The sequence below is a fragment of the Amphiura filiformis genome, chromosome 3 (genome assembly GCF_039555335.1).
Source record: "Amphiura filiformis chromosome 3, Afil_fr2py, whole genome shotgun sequence".
NCBI classification, from domain to species: domain Eukaryota; kingdom Metazoa; phylum Echinodermata; class Ophiuroidea; order Amphilepidida; family Amphiuridae; genus Amphiura; species Amphiura filiformis.
Genome location: NC_092630.1, coordinates 8,518,092 through 8,536,988, shown reverse-complemented (window position 1 = coordinate 8,536,988; position 18,897 = coordinate 8,518,092). Strand labels below are relative to the sequence as shown.

Sequence of the window (18,897 nt, the reverse complement as noted above, 5' to 3'; positions counted from 1 at the left end):
AGACATGCAACGCTTTATCACGTATATGCAAGGCACGCAAAGCTAGCATGATTGTTAGACACAAACGATCGAATGATCGGCCATCATGAATATGCGAGAATTCACAGCATACAATGCACAGGGACTTTGACTGTTGGAAAATAGTCTGTATTAGTCTGTGGCTATGATATTAAATAAAGACAGCTACTAAATTTGAATAGAAGGTTAATAAGGTGACTACAATATAACAATTAAAAGGAAATATTCTAATTGCTCAGAGCTATGTGGCATGCATCAAGTGTATATACAAGTGGGAACACCGAACTGATAACCAATAACATGATTGGCTGCTTGACAATCATGACACAACAAGATGTCCAATTGCTCTCAGTGATGATGATCATGAAGCACATAGAAGGGACAGAGATGACATTGCCTTTCTACATGCTCAATGATCAACATTGCATACCCAAAACTCAAAATTATCAAATTTACTTTAGGTGGTACCAATTAAGATGCTACCAGTGCTACAATATGGTTAAATATCAACAAACAGATCTGATTATTAGTGCTTACCAAAACAGGTTTTGCAGTCACTGGTACAGGTCTAGGAAAGGTTCCAGGTTTATTAGATATCACAGGCTTTTGTGTAGGCTACAAATAGGTATAAATATGCAAATGCAAACATGCAATATAATGACATCATTCTCATACAAGATGCTATAGCATTCATGCATCACATAGAAACAGATGTAAGTGCAGAATTGCACAAGTAGGTTTGGGATTCCCTGACTTATACCTACAACTAAAACAAAAAATGTATAGAAAATGGTGTAAAGCCCTCTAATTGTTCCATCTAAACATGATTGTGATTCACCTGACAGGTGGGCAAGATAGGGTGCAGTAAGCCCCCCCAGTCAATCTTTTATTTAAGGGAATTTGAAGATTTATTATTTGACTGTGTATTAAAAGAAAGAAGCAGGACTATTTTAAAGGTCTGATCTACATGGATCTATTTGTACGCATAAAACAGGGGGAGTTCACATGACATTCCTTTGTAGCGATCACAGCAACATGGCCTCATTCCTGATTCTGTGGCATACCTCGAGTCACAAAGCTGAAATATGCTTCAGTTCTGTCATAATGAGTTGTTATTTTTTGCTCAACATTTTGTCAACATTTTAGATTTGGTTTAGCTCAAAAACTTCATTAGGTAGATGTAATTTGCATACTTACAGCATTAGGCTTTGTATTTTGAGGTGGTGGTCTTGGAGTTGGTTTGGGTTTGCCAAGCACATCAGGTCTTCCATCTTGAATCTGTTACCATGGTAACAGCAAGATGGAGCACACGTAGGAACATAGAAACAACAAAACATGCAAGATGCAAATCATTCACATGCATATTACAATAAACAAACATTTTATATTAAGTAGACTAATCTGAAATATGTTCATGTATTGTGGTCTGCTGAAAGATGATGTATGTATTATGTCCTACTCATGGACTCAATGAACATGACTTACACAGAAGGCTATTCCAATTGAAATCCATACACCCCCTATGAAAGACATGACCTGAATCTCCTACAGTTGCTATAGATTTCAAATGGAGTCCCCCATTCAGGTAACCCCATTTGAAATTCACACTTCCTGTGTGGAAGATTAAGGTCATGTTTACCATAGGTGGTGTAAGGATTTCAACTGGAATAGCCCTATACAAAACAAACTGTACACATAAACAAAAGTGTACAAAGACACTGTTAGCATTATATTATATTTTGTCTACGTAATTATTCTAGCTTCCACACCTACACTGGCATATGTCACTTATTGGCAGAAATTTCACAGAACCATGACAAACTTCAGTCATACTTTAATGGCTAGCTATAGGTGGCAGAAAGCCCCATATCTCCATTACATGTGGCATTAAGGATTGTATTTTGATAGCCCAGGGATCAGCGGCACAAAGACATATGTCCATTAGCCACCATAAAGTCCATATAGAGTTAAGCAGCACAAGAATGTAACAAGAATTTAATCTTTGGAGTTCTAAATGAGTGCATGCCAACTAATGGATATACCGTATTGTTTGTAATAAACGCCGGGGGCGTTGCATTTTTCCAAAAGGGGGGCGTTTATTGGAAGTGAATTGCCAGTGAAAAAGCTTAAAAATCATGTTCAATTTCCCGATGGTGCTCCTATTAAAAGGAGGGATTTACGACTATACATGATGGCGGCGCCCACGGAAAATGATATTTTCGTGGGAAATACAACAAAATTACACCTGTAAGTGCATGGAATTAGTGAAATTCTACCATAATTAGGCAATGAAATGGATGGGAGTTGAGTCATAATAGGTTCTGTCCATCAATTTAGCGATCGTGACTGACATGACTGATGCAAGTTTTAAGCTTACCTACACGATATGTCATGGAAATGTTCGCATTTTTGTCAATTTTTCACAGAAAAATTGGAGGGGGGCGTTTAGTGGGTTTTAGCGGTTCTCGGATATAGAGTGTTTAAAAGGCCCTATAGTAGGGCTATAACAATGGCTGGGACTGTGAAATAGTGGCTCCCGGTAAGTGCATAATATCAGTGAGGTATGAAAGTTTAAAGCAAGTAAAATCAATCATTTATCAACCATCATACTGGCCACATAAGCCAAGTTGGACTGACCCTTCCTGATTTAATTTCAAATGAGGGACCTAATTGCTTCATCTGGTTGTATCCCAAACCAAAATCATTTTAGTGATGACAGCGTGTGGAAAAATCCTGAACAAAGAAGAAAAATACTGAAACTTGGAAAAGTTTCCATCCTTTTGTACAATGATAATTGTAAAAGAAGAGGAATTTAAATCAAAATGAAAAAAAAAGCCTGTGATAAATGACTAGTTTTACTTGCACATGTAACATTTAATCTTTTTGTGTAATTTTATCTATTTTAAATATATATGTATGTTTAAATCACACTAACCAGCATAGGCTTGTTAAATTTGCTTGGAGGTGGCGGAGGCAGTTTCTTCACATACAATGTAGGCAAAGTGTTAGGTAACCACGGAAACATGCATGCAACAGAAATAACAAATATCAACCACAATTAAACATAAGCAGCATTAATGCAGCTAATACCGGAACCATAAAAGTGGACATTTTGCAAGGTTAATATTTCGTGCTTTGCCAAATTTGGACTGTTTCACTGGTTTTTAAATTTGTAACTCTAAGCTTTCTTATAATGACCTATATTCAAACATTTTACTATTTTTTTTTTGGTAGTTGCTTGGAATGTGAAATGTGTGGAAATAAATGTAGGGTGAAAATATCCAATTTTGATCATGCATGTAAAAGTATGTACATGCACCAAGTAACTCCACTCTGACTGGAGATAGCTATATAGACTATTATCAAAAATATCTTTCAAACTATTCATAATTAGTTCTACTATACCACTATTTATTCATGTGAAAAATTAATTGTACCACTAGAAACCATATAACTACATAATATAACTACATAATATAAATAAATAAATAAAAGCTAAATAAATAATGCAAAATTTATGCAAATCAATGCAGATAGTTAGTTCCTTCCCTGCATGATAGAAAAACATAATGGTCATTGCCAACCTTGACCCTGTGTAAGTTCACCTAACCTCAATTTAAACTTGGGAAATACCCTGCAATGTTATTGATAGGTTTAGGAAACCCACATTATCTCATCCTGTGGCAAAGTTCAGTAACCCTCAAATAAAAAGCACAGCTCAAAATTTGACCTTTAGTTGTGGGGTATGAGTTTTTGTACCCAACACGTTCAAAGGTCATTCTATGAGTGTACAAACATACTGGGGTTACAGAACTGTGCCATGCCAGATGATGATATTTAAGACCTTGGTGACCTGATTAATATCATAACTAGTGCAGTATAGCAATAAGGAAATTATAACCCAATTGTGACTGATGCAACTAAGCAATGTGTGTCTTATCTGATCTCAACTGTAGTAGAGGCAACTTGCCGACTTCTCAGTGCCAGAAGTGGGGAAGTGCAATAGCTGCCGGCTACCATGTGTATATGAGTACAATACTGTTTACTGTGTGCAAAGTGCCAAATGTTCACAGAGTAGCTATTGTACTTGCCCACTTCTGGCACTTCTGGGTGTGGGGTATATATTTCAAATAATGTCACCCATTCAGGTAAACCCATTTGAAATTAAAATTAAGTCATGTCTTCCACAGCGTATTCAGATTTCATCTAGAATAGCCCTTGAATTTGAAGGATTTCACTGTCAAATTTGGCACATGCCCGTTAACAATGGGCTATTTTAAAGGACTATTATGGTTGAAATCCATACACCCCTGTGGAAAACATGATCTTAATCTTCCACACAGGATATGTCTTGTGAGAAGTCATGGTTACATGTATTTCTGAAAAAAACTAAACATGTTTTCTACTTGATATATTGAGATTGCAAATAGGATAACACCAAAATTCCAATTCCACAATAACACCAACTTACTTTGGGTTTAGATCTGCTTGCGGCTACCGGAGGTGTCTACATGTACAGCATGTAAATTAATATCAGAAGCAAATCATATATCAAAATAAAATAATACAAACTACTTAGCTATGACTAAATCTACTAGCTTTTAAAATTAATTATGCAAATTATAGATGAGTTGACTTCTGACATCAATGCCTGACAGTATGCGCATGCATCAATACAATTTCCATTGTTTTTTGCCTGGCAGTATACGCGCGCATATTTTGTTCAGGGCTCGTGTTTTTAAAACTCCTGCCACATCACAATTGGCTATTGAACAGTGTAGTGGTTGCACGGGGTTCACTCAAGCATATCGATTTACCAGTCCCTTGCCTTTGTTGATAAACATTGAGGTCAACTCATTTATACAATATATAAAATATGACAAACAAAATTGAAATGAAAAAAGTATGAAATTCAAGTTTAGAAAGTAATAAATGTATCTCATCAATGTCTGACCTTATCTACATATTTACGGGTGACTGAAGAATTTTCATTTAAGAAAAACAAATAAATTAAAGAACAAATACATGAACTGAATGATCATGTTACCCAATCTACTAGCTTAAAATTATACAAAAATTCAATGCAAAAATTAAAGGTTTAATCAAATTATACTAAAGAAGTATAAAACGGATGAAAATGCTGACAAACGAACTGTTGTCATGGTTACATAATAAACACTACCCACTTTATTAGGAGGCACTTTCTCTGGTGGTGGCTCATAATCATGCGAATCGCCATCAGAATCATCATCATCATAATCCGCTGTGTCATACTGTTTGAATATAACAAATAATAAGGCATGCAGATATTGTGTATATACATACAGACAGACAGACATACACCGACCCCCGATTAACAAAATCTAGTGGAGTACCCCCACAAAAGGTGCCCCTCCCCCAAGTCAGATACACAGACAGACACACACACCCAATCACGTAAACAAAGACATGCAAACATACAGACACACTCTTACAAAATAACAGATACTCTCACAGACAGACAGTCGGATTAAAACCAGCTTGTCATACTGCAACATACACAGCTATTAGCCTTTTTGAGATAGGTGTACACAATAGGAGGGCAGTCTTCAATATTGATAAAACCCAGCAAATTCAAAAGACTTTACCCATTTCGTGAGGCGCCATCCTATTGTGTCCACCATATCTCAAAAAGGCTAATTATCACAAAATTATTTATTTAAGTGGTAAACTGGAGTAAAGCACAAATAATACTGAAGCTCAAGTGTTTTTATTTCTAACTTTTGGGATTTTTCTAACTTCAACTGGTAGCTATTTGAAACTGGAAATACTAGTGACTTCTCATTGATACATCAGCTTACCCAGCTATTCACATACAGACAGAGACCAAGTCATATATGTTATGTCAGATGCGACCAAAAGTTGGTCGATGTACAGCAAACTTATTAACAGTTATGAAACATATCCTGATTAATCTACCAATAAGCAAGTTTGCAAACTTAAATGCAACATGCATGCAGCAGCAATTATTAAAAGCAAGCAAAATGCAGGCTATAGTTAACAATCTGCTGCAATCCAAACTGCATGCTTTACACATTATTACCAATGACTTTAACTGGAGAACTCATATTTTAAATGAGATGGAGACAATATATTTCATCCAATGTTTTACCACAGCGGATGAATCACACCTTCCATTCATGCATGTCAGACTTATATCAACCAACACATAATCTTTTATTTTGTTCCACTGAGAAAGTTATACTGACTATGAGGTTGGAGACAGTGGCGGCACTACACGGCCAGGGTGGGTGGGGCAAATATTTGTCTTGCCCTCCCCCAATTTTCACTTTTAAGACCATTTCTGCTGTGGAATTTGGCTATTCCAGTTGAAGTCCATACACCCCACCTGGAAGACATGACCTTAATTTCCTACACAGGGGGTGTAGATTTCAAATGGAGTCACCCATTCAGGTATAAAACACCATTTGAAATTCACACTCCCTTTGTAGAAGATTAAAGTCTTATCTTCCAAAGAGGGAATAGCCCAAAATGCATAATAGGAATGTAGGCAAACAACTGCAATAAGATAAACAGAATCTTCTGCTACTCACCGTTGGTATTTCTGGCATCTGTGGGTGCTGTTTTTCTTCAAATGGTTTATTGCCCCGAAAGCTTGTACCATCAGGTTCTCTTCTGCAAAACAGGAATCATCAGAGTAAGTACAAGAAATTGCAATGGCTACTTTCTTTTTCATAGTATGCTGGTAAATTGTAACTAATGTTCACACCTTAGATTATTAATACACAGATTGGAATTTTCCATGCCTGTGCCCTCTAAGCGTACTCGAATTCAGCTGACACCGTACAGCATACAGACCTGGCGACATCGCTCATCTTATGCGAGAAGTTTCTTTTGTGTACGCTCGCGCTGTTTGCGCTATTTTTGAGTTTGCTCATGTGGTACCTGACTTAGCGTCGATCCCCTGAGGCAACTTGCCATGTTTCCGCGGTATGGTTCGATCACACCTTCTGTCAGATTTGTTATTGAAATATCAAAACTCAAGTAATGATGTTTAAAACTTAAAGCCATAATGTGTGATTTGCTCCACAGCAATGCCCTCATTTTTTTTTTTGAATTTCTACTTTTTGCATTGTATTGCCCAACGGTGTACTAAAATACCATGTAAAAGACTAAGCCTGGAGTGCTCTAATTGTAAAATTTAAGGTTTTATAATAAATCCAGAGATCTCCAGTTTTATTCTGATACCCGATCAAGTGATGGCTAAATACATTTTTTTTTTTTTTTTTTTTTTTTTGATGGTTTTTGTTTAGTTTTCCGCTATCTCTTTTCCATATCATTATTATCTCATAATTATTACATAATATCATGTTTCACTTGATTTGACATTACTCATATTAATTCATATGTCATATCATACATCTTATTATTGTATCATATATAGGCCTACATGTATTATTATCATACAATGTTTTTTGATTGGCTAAATACATAGCGTGCATGTGTGTTATTGAATCAGTAACGTATAAACTGTGTGCATATCACTATTTGTCTTACGTTTTGACGTATAAACTGTGTGCATTTCGCTATTCATCTTACGTCTTGTTTGAACGACCCAGCTTTGTGAAGCTGTGCCAATATTCATGATAATACGATAATTGGGTGAGCTAATAGGTCAACACGCATTGTAGCCACTGGAATGAAATAGCAATTTTCTTTGTTTTACCTCATTTGTTTGACTTGAAATTTAAAAAGGGACAATGTGATTAGTGAAAACTAACATTTAAATAGGAATTATTTTATGCAAGTCACATATTATGGCTTTAAACTCTTTGAGCCAGTAGCAACTACCACTGATCTTGTGACTAACCTGATAGGTCTTCCACTTCCCAAATCTTCCTCCTTTTTGAAGCCATTGCCAACTGATCTACCAAAATTATAATTTTGTTTGATTACTGATTCTTCCTCTGGGTCATTAGGTTTTATGTAGTCATCGCTGTCTTCACTTGTAATTGAGGTCTCAGATGCTGTTATATGAAATATCAATATTTGTGTGTGAAAATCAAGGACATTTAAACAAGAGAATGCATTATTTCCCATTGAGTTACACAGGGAGAAATTGGAGAGTTGACGTAGAGTTGATAAAGTCATCACTTTGTAATTGAGGTCTCACATGCTGTTAACAGAAATATCAGTATTTGTGAAAATAAAGGACATTTAAAAAAGAGATTGCATTATTTGACATTAAAGCAAGACAATGCATTATTTTCCTTGAGTTACACAGGGAGAACTTAGAGATCTGTATGATTGGGTTTTATGTAGTCATTGCTATCTTCACTTGTAATTGACATTTCTGATGCTGTTAACTGAAATATCAATTGTGAAAATCAAGGACATTTAAGCAAGAGAATGCATTATTCCAAATTGAATATATACACAGTGAGAACTTGGGACTCTGGGTCATTGGGTTTTATGCAGTCATGCTTCTAATGCTTTTAACACGATTATTAATATTTGTGAAAATCAAGGTCATTTCATCGGGAGAGTGTGCATCTTTTTCCAATTGAATTAAAGTGGGATACCTTGGACTTCACCATTTTTGTGTGTCATTTGAGAAGGACAAATTAGATGGTGTTCAACAACAGCATAAAATATCAAAATATTTTGTGTAAACCAAGAACAACATGAGAGCATATTATTTCCCATTGAAATAGATGGGAGAACTCGGACTTCTCCATCACATGTGGTGGTAATGGAAGGAAAAAAGTCTACCTCCTGTTTTTATGTGCCTAATTTCCAAATAAGGCAAAAGATCTCTTTATTTTTGATAATCTATCAACAATTTTGTTCCAATGTTCATGCTATAACTTTCCAAAAAGTAGTCAATACAAATTCATTCAAAACTAACAAACACAGAAAACATCCAAATGCAAGCAAATGACAAACATACTGCCAAAAAAAAGTTTATTCAAACACAAAAGCATGCACTTTACAGTAAAATCAACTAATGGCCATAAATCTGCAATAAAAAACTGCAAAATTTAGCATCAAAATCTCAAGCAGGTGATAATTAAATACAACAGTTGCAATGCGTTCATGCACCCCATACATTGTACACACATATCTGCTAAATTTGGTAGGTTAGGCCCACCCCTCTCCATCTATCAAAGAAAGGATCAAAATAAAACAGATTGTTTTATCCCTAGAAAAACTGTTCAGATACAGTGAAAATGGGAAATCTTGACCCAATGGGTGTTCCTCCTTAGGCTCACCTAGTATGTCAATAGATTTGCATTTGCTTTTTTTGGGTGAGCAAAGCGAGTCAGAAAAATTGGTCAAGTGCTTCCCCCTTCATAAAGAATAAAGATCTCCTGGAGAAAAGTACAAAGGAGGGGAGCAAGATTTGTGATGGGTGATTTTCATCAAACATCGAAAGTGTTACAGAGATGTTACAGCAGCTCAATTGGGAAACAATAGAAGAAGGAAGAATCAAGACTAGAACAAAACCCTTCAGAAAATTACGGGTTAGCAATTGATTGGGCAAAGTATTTCAAGCCAAAACCAATTAGTAGCAGAAGGGTGCATAAAACCAGCTTGTTTTACATAAGACTCCATATACAGCATCATGAACCAATCCTTTTTTGCAGAGGCAATAGAAATCTGGAATGGTTTCTCTGTGATACTGAATTTTTTGACTTGCCAGAAACTCCAACTTAATACTGACTAGACAGCCAGTACTTAAGTCAACCTCCTGCACCTTGGTCTGGGGCGGACATTTCAAAAATGAATTTAGAAGAGCAGCAACGACATCACTTGCATTACATTCCAGATGTTAAATCTACATCATATGCAAAATTTGAGGAAATTCGCACGAGTCCGTTTTATTTTAAGGCCATTTGTCTATAACTGGTCTTTACATGTAGCCCTATGGAGAGAGTGCCCGTTGAGGGCGCTATAACCCCTATTTTAGGAACAAAAATGTGATTTAAAAAAAACGGACTCGTACGAATTTTCTAAAATTTTCAGAGTATGTAGTATGAACATGTAGAAATATAATCAAGTAGTTGCCCTACCTGCTCTTCTCCGAAAAAATAAAAAGTCCTATACCTCAATGATAATGAAACCTAGGTGCCTGCGATACTGCCGTGTGGATGTACTCAGAGGAAGATTCAACGAGGTATTAACCTGGGTACGGGTCCCCTCTTACACATTCTCTTTTACAATGTTTTGAGAAAAGAATGTCATATTTATATTTTCTTTCTTCAGAAACTGTTGAAAATCCCAAGTTTTCATAGTTTGATGGCAAAATTTGGTGCTCTATGAGCAAGCCAGTTGGATGCAGACATGGTTACCACACAGGGAGCACATATCTCTGATGGTTCCCCTCTCCCCAACACCCAAATAAGAAATACATGTAAAGTGCAACATAACATTTCTATTCATTATCATTCAACAAGCTAAGTCATTGAACTATCATTTGATGAATTTCTGCAAGGATCAGCAGCAGAAAGACGTATCTCCATTGTATAGCTGCCATGTATATGATTGTCTGCAACATGCCAGAGTTTACTGATACACAGTGAATGCTCTATTCAGTGCCTTGCATATCACAGGTAAATCATACACACAAGTACTGGAGATACGCCTTTGTTTCGCTTCAGCCTTCAAAATCACCACATGCATCCATGCACAATCAACATTTTGTTTCCATCCATTCTCAAACCACTGCATGCCATTGTATAACTCACGCAGTACAGGTTCAGGAAATTTAGGCCTACAGCCGGGGGAGCTGGGAGTACTAGGTACACTGCAATGTCGCTGATGAAGCCTTGGGGTCGTTTGTTGTCGGGCAAACGCAGGGCGGGTGGGATCCGAATTATGCCGATGGCCTAGCCCTGATTGTGCTAAGAAGGTAAAATGGGTTACAGAGTGTTAAATATTGCATACCACTGACAATCAAAGCCTAAGTAAATACACCACACATGCTATGTCATTTCAGCTTAATTCAGGGTCATGCAATTCAATTAGGGATTCAATCATGTTTCACCGTTGTTCATCACCGTTTAACAACGATGCGGCCGCGTCGTCTGCGTGGTTTACTTCGCGAGGGCAGCTTTAGCTGCCCGAGCGAGTAAACCACGCAGACGCTACCGGACGCGAAGTTGTTAAACGGTGATGAACAACGGTGAAACATGATTGAATCCTTTCAACAACGAAAAGAAGCTAAAGATCGTATAATTCACATGATTATTTCATGAGGAATATCAGTTAATCATTGCCACTCAGCCTTCCAAAAACTTCGATGATTTTTCTGCTAAAATCAGCAATAAAACTGGGATAAAACTACAGAATAAAACTGCAATGTTTAGCCGCTGAAAAATACTGAATTTAATTAGTAAAGCTTGCATACGCACACAGGTTCCAAACATGACGAATTTTACGCGCGCACTCGCAGTAACGCTGTAGTCTCGCTCGCTGTCACAGATACGCTTATAGTAAAAGTGTGGATTCATCACGGATTAACAACGGTTGGCTCCTGTACAAAGGTATAGGAGGAGTTGTTGAAAATACAGTATCACTTTCTGCCTGCAATATTTTGCTTTCACAACAAGGGTTAACTCCTGATTGAGCTTACTATACAGAATGAAGTTCATTTTATATGGATCTCACTTTCTGACTGCAATGTGTGCTACGTACAAGGGTCAACTCCTAATTGAGCTTTACTATACAGAATGAAATTCATTTTACATGGATCTACAAGTGTTAACTTTTAAGTGACTGTATTCACTTGTTTTTGGTATTGGCAATTCTCAGAATGTAAGTCAAGCCAGAAAGCTTTTAAGATGAGAAGTAACATCTTATTTTTCTTCAAAATTTGTATGCTGAAAATTAAGGGATCTAAAATGAGCGTTTATTGCGTTTCGACAGTATTTTTTGTAGGACATTAGAGCACCTCAGACCTATCGAATTGTATTCTGAATACGAAGCATGTCTTTCTGATATCAAATAATTTTCAGTTTTTGAAAATCACAATATAATACAAATTTTATGACAAATTATAAAAATTGGATATTTTTCAAATTTTTGATATATAACATTTCTCGAAGTTAATTATATAAATCTAATGATATATTTTAAAGTGTATGTAGTAGGGAGAGGAAAAGTCGACGGTCAATTGAAAATTTTGACCTTTCATATTGAAGATATGGATTTTTTCCCAAAAGACCTAATTTTTTTTTTTTTGGTGTTTTGGGGAAAAAATCCATATCTTCAATAATGAAAGGTCAAAATTTTCAATTGATCGTCGGCTTTTCATCCCACCTACATACACTTTTAAGTATAAATCATCAGATTTATAAAGTTTACTTCAAGTACTGTTAAATATCAAAAATATCAATTTTAATGATTTGCCATAAAATATGTATTGCATTGCGAATTTCAAAAAATCAAAATTATTTGATATCAGAATGACATTCTTCGTATTCAGAATGCAATTCGATATGTCTAATGTGCTCTAATGTCCCAACATAAATACTGTCCAAACGTTCATACCCCAGCCCTTAAGTGCAAAGAAAATCTTTTTCAAGGTGACAAAAAAAACCCTGCTATATGGGTGGACAGACCTTTCACGTGGGGTCAGTCGGACGGGCGGTTTTTTTTTCTTTCTTTCTTTTTCCTGAAGGCTGAAATTACGCTAAAATATCACCACAAAAAGATTTTTGCAAACATATTTACTTTAAATGTTCAGCCAAAATTAATACATTTTGGCAGATTTTACATGCTCTTTACCTTTTTATACGATCAACACTTAAGACAAACAAAATAACAAGTGTTGGTGCAACTCCAGATAAAAAAAAATTAGAGAATATCTATACATACAAGCAAGCAAAATTACTAATACTATGAGCATTTAGTAATACTATAGTCTGTCCTGCCTAGGAAAGGAAATTATGCTATATTACATAAACATGTATTTCATGAGCAAATAAATATATTATGTTTCTGAACCAGAAGGGAAAAACTCAAACAGAGCCCAAATTTGGAATTTAGAAATTTTAGAAACATGCCAGGCAAACTGTAAACATTTATCACTTGCCCATGTGTTAAAATATATGGAATCTGACAAGAAACAGTTTAGTTGAAATGCAGGCGGGCAAGTTATGAGGCACAGAAACTTGCCCAAACTGGGCCACTGGGCAAGTTGATATGGAAAGACAGACTATATGGTTCCAGAAGGCACAGTTCACCAATCAAATAAATATTAGTCAACAGGTCATTAATACACCACTGCATTACTACGGTTGTATGAACTTGTGCCTCCTGGACTGATGTTAATAGTAACCATTACCTCTTCTGGGCATAGGGCTTCTTTGTGGCAGCATAGGTCTTTGTAATGAACCTAGGAGAAGCAAATGCATACATATATATTATAGATTAATACAAAGACACACAACACAAATAGGGAGCACTCAAGAATTCAAGCAATAGGCTGTACACAGGTATGACCAAAAAGTTTGTTTGTTTGTTAAAACGGTCGCTCCGTGTGGAGACACACTTGGGTGCTGATGGGACTAGACTCAAATAAAATGCTCAAGCTGCGCTAGAAAGTCTATATAAGCAAGCTGGGCTATATGGAAAGAAGTGATAGGTGGTATTGTTTTATCAGGCAAGTAACTCACTTCATCATTGTTGGAAAGGAAAAATCTCTTACGTACTTGTGGCTCTTGAACATATTTAAAACAAACTGACAAGAAGTTACATAGAAGCTTTTGCTTTAAATATGTTCACTGGCCAATGACACATAGGAGGTTTTTCCTGCCTAACAACGTTCTGCATATTGTTTTCCCCTTCTTTCTTTTCGACTTTTTTTTTTTCAGAGAGAGTTTTTCTGATCATGATCAATCTGATTTGGGCCATTTTTAAAGTCAAAGGGTATTAAAACAATTTGGTGAGAAATTTCCTAGTTGGGGGTATTTTTGCTGGCAGAGTGAAACATTGGGCTATTCCAGTTGGTATCCATACACCCCCTATGGAAGACATGACCTTAATATCCCACACAGGGAGTGTAGATTTCAAACGGGGTTACCTGAATGGATGACTCCATTTGAAATCTCTTGGTGTGAGTGTATGGATTTCAACTGGACTAGCCCATTTGGTCACACCATTATGGAAGACATGACCTTAATCTCCTACACAGGGGGTGTAGATTTCAAATAGAGTCACCCATTCAGGTAAGCCCATTTGAAATTCACTCCCTGTGTGGATGATTAAGATCACATCTTCCATAGGGGGTTATGGATATCAACTGGAACATCCCATTGTTAATAGCAGTATTATTTCCTGGTTCATCTTCACATATCCATCACATGATAATTGCTCACTGCGCTTCATAAGCATCCATTTGTAACTGAAAGTTAGCGTAGGCACTTATCATCACAGTACTTAAGACGGATTTGGACATCTACTTTTGAACTCATGTGACACGTCCAGTTCAACAGAGGCATGTTCCATGCATACACAGGTTGCGACTTTGACAGTGTTTGATGCAAATTGTAAAATCCATAAAATACTTATCACAATGTATTGTGGACTGTGCAATAATTATGTGTTACCCTCATCAGGACATAAATCTTTTTTCCTCCCTCTTCCTTGAACATGCCAAAGTTTGGTCAACCCAATTTCAAAATTTACAACTTGCTTGCGGTACCAGAATATTTTATAATATAATAGTCATAATAAAGAATAACTATCAATATGTAATTATTTCACGTCGATTATATAATTTCCAACAACTGTGTGACAAATTCTCATGTCATGTTTTCATGCCTGACTTAATTTAGGCACTAAATTTATTAATAGCTCTAGTTCTACCTATCCAATTTTACACCAAGGCAACCGCTAATTTAACGGCTAAATTTAGACAAACCCAGCATATTATTTGCCACTTTGCACTGGATATACTCCCCGCTATCACACTGTTAATTATTAAAGCCAATTCACATCACATGAGCATGATTTCACTGATAGCGTGTTTACTTATTCTTCAAGCATTGTGCTGTTCCATTTGTAATTCATACACCCCCTGCAGAAGACATGACCTTAATCTCCCAAAAAGGGAGTGTACATTTCAAATGGAGTCACTCATTTAGGTAACCCCTTTTGAAATTCACACTCCTTTTGTGGAAGATTAAATTTATGTTTCCCATAGAGGGTGTATGGATTTCAACTGGAACAGCCTGATCTGCCCTCCTCCTTTTAAAGCTATCAACTTACCTCTGTGGACATTACTTACTCCCTCTGCAGACAAAATAATTAGTATGACAAAATTTGGTACAATTTCTACTTCAAAATATTTTCTTAAATAAACTGTAATATATTCGTTCAGCTTGACATATTCAATAGTTCTTGGCAATTTGAATTGATACAGAAAATGTATACTTCAAAAGTTGTATTCATGAGTACAAAATGCACTGCTATATGGCTAAATTTGAGGTCCTGGTGTGCAGTACATGTACATGCACGTATAATTTTGCCACTTAGGGGCACATTTTACTTTATTGTATGCCATTAAGGGGTGGGTACAATCTAGTCTCTTATGCCAAGGGGCAAACAGAATAAGCCGTCTAGGGTCCAACTTTGATATGCTACTTAGGTGAGCCTGGGTAGTACTTCTATATGGGAGTGACCTCCGTGGAGGGATGCAATGCCTTTTAGTATTAGTATGTGTTTTTTAATGAATCTTCGAGCCTTTCATTACAGAGCACTAAGCCTACTCACCCCATTGGCTAGTTTTAGGTGATGACCCTAAGCCATCAGGCCTCTGAGGTAGTGGTCTCTCCCTTGGATATCCTCCATCAAGATAACCCCTATGTATATCTTGCACTCTACTGTCTTGCTCTTCTTCAAACCTGTCCGATTCGTCATACACTTCGGATTCAATGTCCTCATAAACACCGGGCTCAAATGAGCTTCCGCTCGACTCGTTGCTGATCATTGATTGTCTACTCTCCTCGTCAAGATGTAAACCCTGCTTGCTTTCAGCGGTATTTTTTGCTTTTAAATCTGTTAAAATTTTCATTGACCTGCAATGCACAGATAAGAGAGAAATATTTCAAAAAGAGTTACGAAATGTCCCAAATTCAGTATACATGCACAATACAGATGTACATGACTCAAAAGAGTCTCCATTGCACATGCAAAAGGTCAACCAGTCAAATATGATGGCCTGCACACATACCACGCTCAACTCACAGTACATAATTTATATAATTACAGTATTTAAATTAAGTAAATCTAAAATTGTGTTATGTACAGACATTATATGCAGATAGAGTACATGGGTTCAGTGTGGGTCCAGGGAACATGCTATGACAGGGGTTATCACTACTTAGTCATCCAGGGATTTCAAAAACAAATTTAGGCCCCATTTACGGCAATCCAGAAATTACCGTAAAAGTTACATTGAGTTTTTTAATCCTTGAAAATATTTCTTTCAGATCCTGCTCCAATCAATCAATGTTCTATCAATTAATTAATTGCATTAGTATTTCCTACATGTGCACAGCTATACGCCCACACACTACATTCACATCCACATGGCACAAACATGTAAACCCAAATTGACACTACTATACACATAGAGCTGTCTAGGTTACTACACCAGTACCAACAGCTCTATGAATAAACATTCTCTGACAATAAAGATATGTTCAGATTATTCACTGGAAAAGGACATCCTTTGAAGTATGCCAGAAAACACGCAAAGTCATTCTGTATAAAGTATGTTTATTTAATGCCCTAATTAGCCTTGACAATACAACAAAATAACAACAGAAATTTTTCACAGCTCATTGGCATTGAATGCAAGTGAGACTATCCAACACAACACAGCATGATAACCACACGTTCACCATTCACTGTATGACAGGATAGACATGCAGTAAAATTTGATAGGGAAGTATTCCAACACATGATCATTTTTCCAAATACTTGCAAGTACATGCTACTCATTATTTTACAGGCTACAGGTCTTTTTATCCTTAGAGCATACCACCTGCGGGAACGCAGGGCCAGACTACCAAGCCGCAAACAATGGTATCAATGGTATCAAAAAGCTTGTAAAGTTCTCATTATATAAATACCCTAGTAAAATTTAAACCCCGAGATATGTTTTATTTAGATGGTGTGAATAACAACGTGGTAAATTGTGGTAACCACAACCAGAACTATGGGGCATTATATACACATTTTTGCTGCTTATATCAAAAGAGCAATGAAACCCAAACTTTTGGAACATATTGTGTAAGCATCAATGTAATGTGAAGTGATGATTTATCAAGTATGGCTAGTGCTGCAATACTTCCACTGTTAACCGCACTACTTCCATTCTTACAGGGTCCCTGATTGGATAATTCCATGATATAATCATCCGAGTAACCAATCAATACATACCTATCTTTGGCTTGCCCATGTAAACATTCCTCCATCGCCACTTTAAAATGTGCCATCCATAACTGAAAAGTGAAACAGACAATTTGAATTGGATCATTCACTTTTCACCAACAAGTAGGTTAGTAAATAATTTGGTGCTTAAAATGTGCCCCCCCCCCTTCTCACCCGCATTGAGCGAATCTCAAATCACACTTTTAGGTAATGGCCCACAAAATAGCATAACACACCTTCATTTGGGGCTTGTTTTGCTTACGTTTTCGGACTATTTAAAAGAGTCTGAAAACGCGTACAAAACAAGTCCCAGTACATCGAAAAAAAAAAAAAGATGCTCATCCCCTGCCCCCCCCCTCCCCGCCACTGCAAACTTGTTGACATCACCATGCCAATGTATCCAAGGGTCACTGTGTTCAATTCCCATTTAAATCCATCGAAGCATATGGGCGCAATCAACAAAAAAAGCCACAGGTTAAGAGAGTGATGATGACCGTATTTGCCGGAAGCCCTAAACCTAACCCAAACCCACACCAAACCCTCAACCAAACCTGTTCCAGCAAATACGGTCACCTCTCTACTGTAACGTTTTATAACATGGGTTAACATTTTTTGCACATACATAGGAATAAATATACAGCCACACTCAGACAGACACACATTGGAGCTTATTTTATAGTCCCCTTTGCAAGCTTTGTTTGGCGGGCGACAACAAAAATATTAAAAAATAAAAGGTTTGCCACCGGATAAGGAAACTAAATCCTCTGTTTAGCACCTCAAATTGCCATATTTGTCCACATTAGTACGACTCCTCCTGTAAGGAAGTAATTAGCACCACCTCATTATTAAAGGCAGGATTAACCTGCCTTTAATTATGTCTAAGCCCTTAAAATTTAAAAGGGCACAAAGTTTCAATGGCTTTGACATTTGTTTCACAGTTTTTAAAGCATTTTGGTCGAAAAATATGAGGGGTCGTCCGGGGAATGTTTAATAGACAATACGGTAAAAGGTTTACCACTGGATGAGGAAACTAAATCCTCTTGTTTAGCACCTTACATTACCATATTTGTCCACATTAGTATGACTCCTCCTGTAAGGAAGCAATTATATTAGCACCACCTTATTAATAAAGGCAGGATTAGCAGCCTACCTTTAATTATGTCTAAGCCTTACAATTTAAAAGTGCACTGAATTTCAATGGCTTTGATAACTGTTTGACAGTGCTAATCCCTATTCAAAATACAGGATGTCTCTAGTACTGATATTATCATGATTATATGCCCCAACCTACACATTGTATACAAAGACATCCAAGAATCAATACAGAATAAATGTTTGCAATCTTGTTGATCTCGTGTTGTGAAAATCAAGGTAAATATGTAGTTAACGCTGGAATTATGAAAACTCCAGGGCCTCATAACTGCTAACATATGTTAA

The 18,897-nt window shown here is 36.6% G+C and overlaps 1 protein-coding gene across 22 annotated transcripts in view; it reads right to left on the bottom strand.

Annotated features, from left to right (window-relative positions):
- LOC140147961 (uncharacterized) overlaps positions 1-18,897 on the bottom strand; it is a 60,324-nt gene that overhangs the window by 13,990 nt on the left and 27,437 nt on the right. For 15 of the 22 annotated variants that reach the window (XM_072169755.1, XM_072169757.1, XM_072169758.1 and 12 more), the window contains exons 5-16: positions 17,470-17,531; positions 15,796-16,100; positions 15,292-15,315; positions 13,367-13,417; positions 10,767-10,922; positions 7,889-8,045; positions 6,612-6,693; positions 5,205-5,291; positions 4,490-4,525; positions 2,954-2,998; positions 1,216-1,296; positions 556-633 (exon numbers count right to left, since the gene is read on the bottom strand). In XM_072169755.1, the coding sequence (XP_072025856.1) occupies positions 556-633; positions 1,216-1,296; positions 2,954-2,998; positions 4,490-4,525; positions 5,205-5,291; positions 6,612-6,693; positions 7,889-8,045; positions 10,767-10,922; positions 13,367-13,417; positions 15,292-15,315; positions 15,796-16,100; positions 17,470-17,531 (1,164 nt within the window). The remainder of the gene's footprint in view (positions 1-555; positions 634-1,215; positions 1,297-2,953; positions 2,999-4,489; positions 4,526-5,204; positions 5,292-6,611; positions 6,694-7,888; positions 8,046-10,766; positions 10,923-13,366; positions 13,418-15,291; positions 15,316-15,795; positions 16,101-17,469; positions 17,532-18,897) is intronic. The other 7 variants (XM_072169764.1, XM_072169760.1, XM_072169771.1 and 4 more) reach the window with 7 other exon arrangements.